The sequence below is a fragment of the Phaethon aethereus genome, assembly GCF_964289735.1.
Source record: "Phaethon aethereus genome assembly, chromosome: 20".
Lineage (NCBI taxonomy): Eukaryota > Metazoa > Chordata > Aves > Phaethontiformes > Phaethontidae > Phaethon > Phaethon aethereus.
In genome coordinates, this window is record NC_138596.1 from 10,844,775 (window position 1) to 10,856,293 (window position 11,519).

General features: G+C 42.9%; 1 protein-coding gene across 1 annotated transcript; it reads right to left on the reverse strand.

Annotated features, from left to right (window-relative positions):
• Window positions 1-4,044: 4,044 nt before the first annotated feature.
• On the reverse strand, window positions 4,045-7,171 carry PDCL (phosducin like; the record flags this gene model as incomplete). Its single annotated transcript, XM_082008828.1, has 3 exons — window positions 4,045-4,596; window positions 5,733-5,914; window positions 7,003-7,171. 3 exons carry the CDS (start codon window positions 7,169-7,171, stop codon window positions 4,045-4,047), a joined length of 903 nt encoding a protein of 300 aa, XP_081864954.1.
• Window positions 7,172-11,519: the final 4,348 nt, after the last annotated feature.

Sequence of the window (11,519 nt, forward strand, 5' to 3'; positions counted from 1 at the left end):
TTAGATGCTGGCGGATTGGCATGGGAAAACTGTTAGTGTGAACAACCTCTGCAGTGCGAGGCGAGGGGACTGCGGCCTCCCGTGGCCTTTCACGAGCGACGTTTCTCTCTCGGAGCAGTTTCGTCAGATGCACTAAAAAAAAGCAGCAGAATTGCTGGTGAGAGGAGGTGGGGGAAGAAAGCGGGAGACGGCAAAGGACGTGAGCTCTCGGGCTGGTACCTGCCCAGCCCCGCGCTGCCTCTGGACGCCCCTTCCCGCAGTTGCTGCCGGGGCCCCTGCAGATCCGCCCGCAGGCAGCGGCTGCCTGCGCTGCCTGTCCAGCAAACAGAAACCCTCCCGGAGGTGCCCAGGGAGCCGTGGCTCAGTGCCCAGGGAGAGTGGCTGTGCAAATCAACCCTTCCCTAACGTCAGCCGGCGTCTAGCAGCACGCAGAACGCCTGGCCAAGGCAAGGCAAGGTCTAGCGAGAAAACATCCGCGCGTACAGCCCCTTCAGCCACCCGGCGCCCAACTTCCACCACCCGCCGCAGCAGAGCCCTGCGCGGTACAACCTGTCAGCTTTCTGCCAAGAACCACGCCATGTGCTAGGGAAGCTGCTGGGCCAGGAAAGAGAGATGCAACCTCTTCCACAAAATTAAAAAGCATCCTTTATTCAAAACAAAACCATTTAGTAGGAATGCATCGATTTAAATGAAGTTCTGACGGTGACAGAGTACAAAGGCTTGGGGGGAAGGAGAGGCACCTGGATCAAACCGAAAACCTGGCGCTCTCGGTGCCAAGTTGGATGTTTCAAAACAGTTTTATTTGATGTAGGCATTCATACAGTTTCATTTTCACTTTAGTCCCCACATGTCTATATAAATACACCCCAATTCTTAATCTGCAGTTCAGGATCACACTTAAAATTAGAGAAATAAAGCAGTCTTTCAACACTTCAACTAAAACATTTACAGATACAGTGTTAGAATGAGTTGTAGTTTTTATTTGTATTGAACGGATAGGGCACAGACACTTACAAATTAGTCATTAACCTATTCTAAATCAGTTTTCTTACACTGTTTAACGCGTAATAAGAATGCTGGTTTTTGTAGGACACACGATTACCAGTTGGCCAGTTTGGAAGGATTTAGCTTCAAGAATGGACCAAAGCATCGGCAGCAGAGCCCAGCACTGCCACGACGCTTCTCAGCCACCGCCGCCAGCCTCCCCTTCCTTCTCACGTCTGGGCTGCCTGTGCTGAGAACGACAAGCAGCATTGTAGCACATCCTCTCTCTACCACCCCCCCCATTATATTCTTCCAGATCAACAATTAATTGGGTTCAGACTTTTTTTTCCCCCTTTTTGCTGTCGGCACTGTAAACCATCTATCATATACCTGAGCACTGCAGATTAAAAACCAGGAGTCACCTTGCTGCAGGCCATCCGACATAGAGCAGCAGGAGAGGTTTTGATCCCATTACAGCTTTGCTGTCATAGGGGCAAAAAAAAAGCACTTTATAAAAACTTCAAAGCAACTCAAGCAGCCAGCTCTCCTCCAACCCCCTCTCCAAGCCAGGCTTCATGACGATGCTAATATGCACCCTGTCTGCACAACAGACTTCACTGAATCTCATCCTGAATATAAATCACAGCTCCTTGGAATCTGTTTTTTTCTTAAATGTGCTGATGTCCATGCCCAATGATTTGACTTCATGTAACTTTCACGGATTTTTTCTCCAGTTCTGAGATGAAAAGAAATAATCTCTTAGCACATTTTAAAATCTGGATTTCTGCCAGTTTCAGCAGACAATTCAGCTGACAATTTCAGCTACAATTTGTGCCAATTCAGTAATTTTTAATTATAAATGATTTATTTTTCTGCTTATACTACTTTTTAAAACACAGTTCAAGTAGATCAAATTACAAATTCTTTTTCTATCCTAAGATCCATTCTTACTAAGAACCTAGTGCTTACAGAGAGACACACTAATTTCGTCCTGGTGTTCCAAAGTAAGTGGAAGTTATGCCTTACATAACACTTGGAATTAAATTAAATAATTAAACACATCATTACACTGGGTCATATATTTACGTAATGATAGCCTACCTTCCTCAAAATTAAAAATTTACAAGCAAAATACGTAACGCATGAGAAAGCAAACATGTTGTAATATCAAATTAACTATGTGGAAGATGATGCAATAATAACTAAGTATAGAGCGCACACATTCGAAGTGCTCGTTTGTGCTGTCTGAGCAGTTCAGCCACACCATGATCTGGCCAGTAAAGCCTTTACCTCGCTCTGCCCCGTCAGAGGGTTTCGTGCTGGCATTTGCTCTACGTTGCTCATGGCTTCGAATGCTACCCACGTTATCTCACAGCGACGCAGCACCAGACCTGCCGGGGGCAGCGTGAACTTTAATGTAACAGAAGCCCTGAAAATTACTTCCCCATGTTGTGATCCGATTTATGAAGGAAGTAGAGCGCAAACAAAATAAACAAACACACCTCAATGAAAACGTAATGACTGACAAAAGGTAATGACAAAGGTGCTCAGGAGGGAAGCGGGACACGCAGCTACTGCATTCAGTAGCAATAATGTTCATAAAGAGACAAATGGGCTCGGCCAGCGCCGGATGGCTTTTGTTCTGGGTCCAGAAGTGGGAGTCACCCTGTGTTTTTGGGGAAGATGAGAACTTTAAGATCAGTGTCACTGGGCAACTGAAACAGCTGTGGTGACGCTTTTGAGGAGGCCTTTGTTATTTCTGACAAAGGACACAGGGAAAAATTGCAGTCTTCACAAAGGTTTCACCCCCACCCCACAAGATTTTTTCTGTTAGCGAACTCCACTGATGCACGGTACGAAAAACAATGCTCCCAAAGAGCTGCCCTCAGAGGAAAACCAGGACAGTGGCAACGTTTTTGATCCTGCTGAACGCTCTGTGCAGAAACTGGATTCTGAGCTTCAGAGAAGGGAATCAGCTGTGAAAAAACAGGCCTGAACACCTGTACTGGCGACCACTTGGCGCAAAGCTGCTTTCCTACAAAGCCATCCCGTCATCTGTCAAGTGCGGGGGTTATAATACTCAAAATACATCCGATGACCCAGCTGAGGCAGACAATATGAAGGCAGACAGAAATGAACTTCAGCACTGATTTAGTAGTTTTAGAGAGATGTTAAATTCTGAGGTTATTCAAGTCCTAATTCTGCATTTTGCCAACAAAACGCTCCTTGATGCTATTCAACACACATGTTGAATAGACAGCCTGTCTCTTAAGAGGCAGAGATCATTTTCTGATGAAATGACTACTATGAACTCTAAGGGTTTTAAACCCCAAGAATGTACTAAGAGCTGTAATGGAAAGAAGATCTTCTCCTTTAAGTCTCAGGCAAGGTTAAAGGAAGAACTCTCTCCAGGTGAAAAGTAATTTTCAGGATGAAGTCAGAGGCTGTTTTAATTTCTAAGCGAGAAAGGAACAAAAATTTGATGCCAATTGTTAGAACAAGAAGGTACCTCCAAGAATGGGACTGCAAACTGGGGAACAGAAGACGAGACCTTGCACTGTTAACTGACAGCAGTTCACCTCCAGGTTAATAAAAGTCTTGAATGCTTAAAAACTTTATTTGCAGTCTCAGTTCTTGCCTCAGTGAGTAGGTGGCCACATCTCAATCCACCTGGTATTCACATTACACTCTTTCGGGGAACCTGTAAGGAGACTGACCATACATAGTTGACCTGAGAACAAAATGTTTTAAAAAAAATTCTAAGTGATGTGAAGAACAGAGATGACAATACACAATTTCCTAAACTTACTGAATTGTGTTAGAACTTCATGTTTAGTAAAATGTATTTGAATTCCATGAAAGAAAGACCGTTCTAGTGTGTACTTTACTGAACGAATTTAAGAAAATGTTAGGAATTCCTTCTGTTATTTTTAACGAGCAAAAGTCAAAGTGCATGAAGGGGAAGAATACATACCCACACTAAGGAAGAAAGAGAACAATCCCTAGCACAAGAACATTCCACAGTACAACTACACCTACTGGCCCCTTGGTATAAGTGGTTCAGTCTATTTCCAGATCACTGTCTTCACTGTAACATGCAGATGGATTATGTATAGAAGTCAGGAGCACTAGGTCTTTTTCTGGAAGCAAACCACATTCCTGCAAAAAAGCCTCCAAGTCTACAGCAAAAAAATCTTCTCCAAGCTGGTCAGTGATTCGCACAAAATTGCCAATGAGCTCACCTGCCTTATAGATCAGCAAAGCTGGCAGAGCATTATTAGTAAAGCGAGTGCTAGCACCAATGAGCGAACTCTTTACTCTGCAAAATTTAACTGTTGGATACTCAGCAGCCAGGCAGATCATACAGCCGTTCAGGGATTCAGTGCCAGGGATATCATCTTCATAAATATGCATCATGATCAGTGTGCTCTTATGCTCTTTATCAACTGTGTCCAAAAACGCTTCGCCACTGGTGATCTCAAAAACCTGTTTAAACTGCTGCCCACTGCACAACTGCTGTCTCATCTCCTCCATTCGTTGCTTCCTGTATCGCTGTAAAAATTCCTCATCATCTTCATCGTTGTGAATCATGTTATATTCTTGTATTGTCATCTAAAAAGCACATACAAAGATACATGAAGAAGATCAGCCTCACTATATGGGTCACTTATATAATGAGAATTTAAATCAAGAGGATTAATGTAGGTCACTCATCTTTAATAACAGCAAAGTGCAACCCATGAAGGCTCAAGCACGCTCTGTATTACACTCCATTTTGACCTAATTAGAAACCATGTCCAGTGGGAACAGCGATTTCAGCCTTGGGTATTCTAGTTTCCACAAGCTGCACTAATAACACAAGAGGCTGCTCCGTGCTCCCACTTTAATTCAGGTTAATGGTGGCTATGTGCTTTCACTAAGCCTTGAGCACTGATTTAGATACTGTGCCTGACCTAAGTCTAGCTTCTTTTTCATTAGCTTTTTCATTTAGTTTTTCAGTTAATATTTTGTGGCAACCAAATGCACTATCTTGTCCGTAGAACTGAAGTTAACGGGATTTTATGTATTTCATATCTGTTCACTTGCTTCATTAAAAATATTTGCGTCACTCAAGGTTTAGGACAGTGTGGCCAATGTTCACCACCTGAGAGCCAGAAACACTGAGTGCTAACCAGTAACTTCTCTGACTAGAACTGTCAGAGCTAGTTACACAGCCCAGCTGATGAAAACCATTCACTATTTCTAACGCTTCCTATCTTTGGAGCTCAAAGTCAAAGCTAAATTCTCAACATCCACTTACTAAATACAAAATTAGTACGGACTCCTAAACTCTTTTTTTTGTTTGTTTTTTTTGTTTTAAAAAGGCAGGGGAGGCAGTAGTCACAGGTTTGCTGTACAACTCTTCATATTAATCCCCTGAAGTTGACTTACATGATAAACAGATAAGGGAAATCTGGGAAAATGATTTGGACTTCTTCGATATAGCAGCCAAATTGCTTAGTTCTTAACACAGGCAAACACAGTGCTCCTGGAACACCACTAAAATGCAAAATGATGAAACTTGACAACACCTGGCAAACACAGTTATAGTATGCCTCTCATACCGCTGCTGTGTTCCTGTTCACCAGGGACAAACAAGAGATATCTACTGATAGAACAAGGATTCCTGTGTGCTTCATGTACACAAATGATGAAACTGAATATGTTAAACATTTAAGTGGCATTTCAATTCCTTTCTGCCATGCTACCTTTCCATTGATTTTTTCCTGAAGCTCTTTCTGCTTCTGCTTATCAGTCTCTTCATCTAAGTGAGATCTACATGTCATAGATAACTTTTTAATGAGTCGTTCCATTTCTCTGCGCTGCTCCTGCCGCTGTTCAGTTTCCAGTTGTTTGAATCTTCGCCAGTCATTAATGACTCCTTTGGGACCTGAAATTAAATATGTAGGTACTTGGTATAAAAGGGCAATAAAATTACACCTATCGTTTCGATTAATAATTTATAAGTCAGCAGTAAAATAGTGTCCCTGTCATAAACTTTTTGTAAACTGTGCAAAATGCTGAAATGAAACAAAAGAAGAAATTTGCCATTTACATGTCCTTGAGCTTGTATCTATTTTTTTCCCTAAGAAGACTACAGCTTATCTAACTAGGCTACTCTCGTAATTGTCTCAAAGATTATTCCAAAGATTAATATCTGTGCTCTTGAAATAGAACCACCAGCCCTCAAGAATTCCCTTATAGTTAGCATGGCTTTTCATAAGAACCAAAATAATGATGGGAAAGTAAATTAAGTCTGCCAATGCTCTTGTACAGAAGTACCTTCTGCAATGTATGGTAGCGTTAATCCTTATAGACTGCACCTTGCTGTTACCGTGCTGCTGAGGCCCAGTGGAGTTACTTTTTCAGGTCCTGTCCAAATATGCCAGTTTAGTACTGTAATGCTTCCATTATTCCTTCAGGTGAAAGATGTGAACACATGCAGGAAGAAGATTTTTTTCATCATTCTTAGAGAAACCGTAAAACACAGAGGGAGTGTCTTTCATAAGAACACAACAAATACCCTCGGGATCACACCACCGATCCACGCAGACTAGTATTGTGCCTCGGGCACTGGCAGTAGAGAACGCTACTCTGCGAGAGCCCGGCCACTTTCTGTCTATTCCTCACGTTCAGCACCTACATCTGTTACACTAGGACTGTTAGCAGTTAACAACTGCGTGTCTTACAGGAAAGAAATGTATGCACTATCAAGCAAATTGCACCAATCAGCTCTGTATACGAAGCCTAACCGCTTTAGATAAAACGCTGGAGTCTCTCAGAGGAGAAGTCAAACATTAAAATAAAGAACCAGCTATTAAACCTAAGGTTAGACTATAGCACTATAGCCAGGAAATGATCAATCTCTGACTCAAGTATGCATAAAAGCAAGACTTTCTTTTGGAAAAATGCATTTTAGAAAAACATGAATCTTCCAATAAACAAAGTATTTACAAAACAATTAGTTTGATATGATACCTGTGTTGACTGCACTGCCATCGCTGCTAAGCTCTACTTCCCCAATGCTTTCAGGAATGGTGCTCTCTCCTTCTTTATCTTCTTTCTCACTGTCTTCGTCCTCACCCTCACTACTGCTGTAATAATACTGGAGCTTCTCACCAAGTAGTTTATCATCCAAAGTAGTCATTATGTTCTAAAAAATAAATTAACAAAATAGAGAATGTATGCCTTGTTCCAATATGCAGTGTGAGATACCACTTTAAATGCATAATGATAGTCCTTTACTTCCTCAGAGCAGTTTTTTAGCCACATATGAACAGTTTACAGCCCACAGTGCACAGAGTCATGCGAGTTAATTCTTAGTCACAATTTCAAACTCACTTAAGTTAAAAACCTTTACAAATAGAACTGCTTTGTGGCTCACTAGTGCAGAAACACTTTATGTGCGTTCTCATTTGTGGAGAATGAATTTTCTAACTGTGATTCAGAAGTCTTTTCAGCCTCACCCAGACGGCTCCATGAAGTTGATTTCCCAGTTATTGATATTTAGATTTCCATTATTATTTGCATTATTTTAACAAGGATTTATTTGATCTGAAAAATGATCAATGTAATTAGTCAAATTAAAATGTTCTGACCTTTATTCCTTTCCAGTCTTCCAGAGACAAGCTTCTATCAAAACCTGGAAGAAGAAATTTCAATTATATAAATTCAGATTGTCAAAGACAATCTCACAAAAACTTTTGCAGAAGGTCAATACATTTAAATAACATAACACAACACATGCAAGGAAAAAACTTTAAAGAAAATGTACCCACTCTTGTTGTTTAATAAAAAAGGTTACTCTCAAACAAGGAAAACATACTTTCTGTATTGAGAACATGCATGTATGTATACAGAACATACATGTTCTGTATTGAGACAGAACATACAAATGCTTAGAGGAGACAGTGCTACAATTTCATGAACATCACTTCCAGGCTAAGAAAAAAACGTATCAAAAGGAAGGTCTTCACTTTGGTCATCTTCACAGAAGTCAGCAGCACCCTGTTTGTCTGGACAACACCGATAAAGCGACTGCAGCTATCCTCAAAACACTCACTTTTCTCCCAGTTAAACACTTCCTTCATCCAAAACATCTTCTGCTAATAGAAACGAACAGCAGCAGAATCCACCCTCTAAAGCCACCGACTGCATCAGCGTTTACAGACGGTGTAAACCTCTCGCATCAGGAGAGCAGAAAGGTCAGATGCTTCCGAGGGATGGAAAGTTGAAAAGCCACAGCGCACCTGAAGAGTCTGGGGATCTCTCCATTGACTCCTTCCACCACAGTCCCCTAAAAGAGCTGCTGAGCAGATCTCATCCTGGTGCAGACGTAAAACGCCCGAGAATTACTCTACTTTCTTGGGTGAGGGGCAAAGGGTGTAGGAAGGAGGTCTGGTACGTGGCTGTGACCTCCGATGCACGAACTATATTTAAACGTCCACTAAAGTTCATTTAAAAAAAAAAAAAAGCAGCAATCTTAATCAAATCAGTTGATTTGGGCTCACGCTTAATTCTGCAGGACTCCACAAGTCAGCCCCAGCAACGTGCATGACAAAGCCACCCCGAGCAATGTACGGATACTGTAGGGCTTTCCGCTTTCCAGCCAGCCGCCGGCCGGCGCTGCAGAAGGTAGGGCCGACGACGCGGATTACCGAGGCGGCGGCCGGACGGCCCAGGATTACGGAGATTTACGGCCCGAGCCCCGCAGGGCCGGGGCGCGCGCAGCCGCAGCCGTGCCCGGGGCGCCGCACTCCACGGAGCGCGCCCCTCCGGAGCCGCGGGCCCTCAGCCAGCGGCCCTGGCCGGTGCAACGGCAGCGCGCCAGTCGAGTTGCAGCAGAAAAGGGGCAGCGACCGTCCAGCCGCAGCCGGCCCTTCCGCGGACCGACCGCCTCCTCTCCCGGACCCCGCCCGTCGCCCTCAAGCCCACGCGGGGTACGACACGGGACGCGCTGCCCCCGCCCCGGGGAACCAGCGGCGCTCCGGGGGCGGGCAGGCCCCGGCGCCCGCCCGCGAGCCCCCCGCCCGGCCCGGCCCCGCCGTCTCACCCGCTCGCCGCCGCCTTCCGGGGCCGCCTGTCGCCGGCGCGCGGCACGGCGGGAAGGAGGCGGCCCGACGGGAGAGGGGAGGAGAGCGCCGCGGCCCACCCCCCGCCCCGGGAAGGGCACCGGCCGCCGCCCGCGTCCCGCTTGAAGGCAAAGAGGCGATTAAGGTGGACAAATAATTTTTATTCGTGCATGCAAATACATGTCAATACTGCAAACTTCTTCCATCAAGTCTCTCAAACACTGAAAACCAGGATGCTCTACTCCGGGACCTCTCCACTTCAAACACGCGGCCCCGCCCCGCCGCCGGAGCCCCCCTACTACTTCTAACACGAAGGGAAACATTACCATTGGGAACTCAAAACCGAAATAAACGGCATAGAATTTACTCCCCCATATATCCCCATTTCATTTTACAGATTTTTTTAAATTATAGTTTTAAATAGAAGCTGAGAATGCGCCATAAAAATGAGCATTAAATCCATCGTAGCGATGGTGCCTGCTTTATACATGATGGGTGTACACCATCTTTTATTTCATTTACATTTCAATCGAACAATAGATTTGCAAAGAAAATGTCTAATACAGACGTAAAAATATTCACACTAGAGCTTCACAATCGGTTGTACAATTGACAAACAGGCCTCTTTTCCCAAACTTTCCAGCTAAGCAAATTTATAAAATGTAATCAATGCAACAAGAAAAAAAAAATTTTCTTTTAAAACTTCCAGGGAAAAGAATACGCAGTAAACAGTATAAATGCGGACAGCAGATGCTGCAAGCTAACCACAATACTTCTGAGTGGCTGTACAGTGGGTATGTGCAGTACAAATAAAAGCCACGTGTGTTGTATCACAACTACCGTATAATGTACTTGTTTGCCCAGCTAAGAAAATGCATGCATTTCCATGCCTTGGATTAACTGAGACCTACTCTGGATACACTGATGGGCTATGTGCAAATGACCTTGGCTTTTTGGCAGTAATAAATGCAGCCAGGCTCTGTTTTATTTCAGCTTTCACAGCGAAATCTTGAGTGATTAAAAGGTTCCACAAGCATCCTTCTTAAATAATGGGGGGCAGTACTATCACTTTGATTATTCAGATTTATTTCATCACTGATAGTTTTTGGGGTTTTTTTTTATTTTTCTTTTTTTTCCTCTCCTTGTGCTCCCTTGCCAGCAAAGAGATACACACTGATGACTACTGCCAAAGTCAGCTGTTCATTTATACCAGAAAATTGGGTCATTTAAAAAAAAAAAAAAAGCACATTTATTGTGTTCTGCTTGCAGAAGAGGTCCCTCAATGAGAGGGAATTTCCGAACAAAGGGATTAAACTACAATATAAAGAAGGGACTTTTACAAACTATAGATAATCCGATAATTTCTTATTTTGTTACATTCTCAAATTCAGCGTCTTCCTTTAATAACAGTCTAATAATAATAATGAAAAGTCTGTTCACAAATATGATCAAGGAGCTGCTGGCATACAGTGTTTATGTACAGCAACAGGTACAACTTGACAACTTGTGCTTTAAAAAAGCAAACAAAAACAATGTCTGGAACTATTCTGAGTTTAGATCAAGTTCTTTTAAGCGTTCTTTCCTCAGCTGTTTCTGACCACTGTGCATTATTTTGTACTTCATCCAGCCTAGTACACTATTATACAAGAATAGCATTCAGCTCTTGAGTACAGGATAAATTAAAATTTCAATTGTATTATCAAAGCACTAAAACCTTCCAAATTAGATTTCTACAAAGAGCAATTAAGAGCTTATTTAACATAATCAGCTGTATACAACTTTTTTTTTTCCTAAATCAAATGTCAAACTTTAGTGTCCCTGTACTAGACTACCAAGAACCAACGCCAGTTTGCTTCGCAAAGAGTCTAACCTTTCCTTTGAAGGGTCTAGTATACATTCTACAATGCAAAATCTGCATAAACACTAAGATTCATTTCTTGTCACCTGTTTACAGGAACAAAATATCAGTAGCAGGGCAATCACTCTGCTATAAGTATATGTTAAGAATGTACAGATAATTACTTTCTCACACAAGCGTTCTCCCAGCACAAGCATTAGTCTCCATTAAGACCTATGTGGGCAATGAGGCAAATCAACGAATGAATCCAGGTAGTGAGGCAACACAATTAACTTAGATACTAATAATTCCTGTATCTCTTGCATGTGAAATCCCTGCTGTATCCCTAGTGGGGATAAAAAAAAAACCCCAAAAAACCAAAAAAAAACCCCCCAACAAAACAACGCAAAATGCTTGTCCAAGCAAAGCAAAAGAGCCAATCTCTTTTCCCGCATCTCCTATGGGCCTTTTTTCTGACAGCACAGGTAAGTTAGGCCAAAACCTAAATAGGAGTCACTGCTATTAACACACAAAGATTAGTCACTCTATCTCGGCATCAGAAAATAAGCCCTTCCATAGCCCAAAGG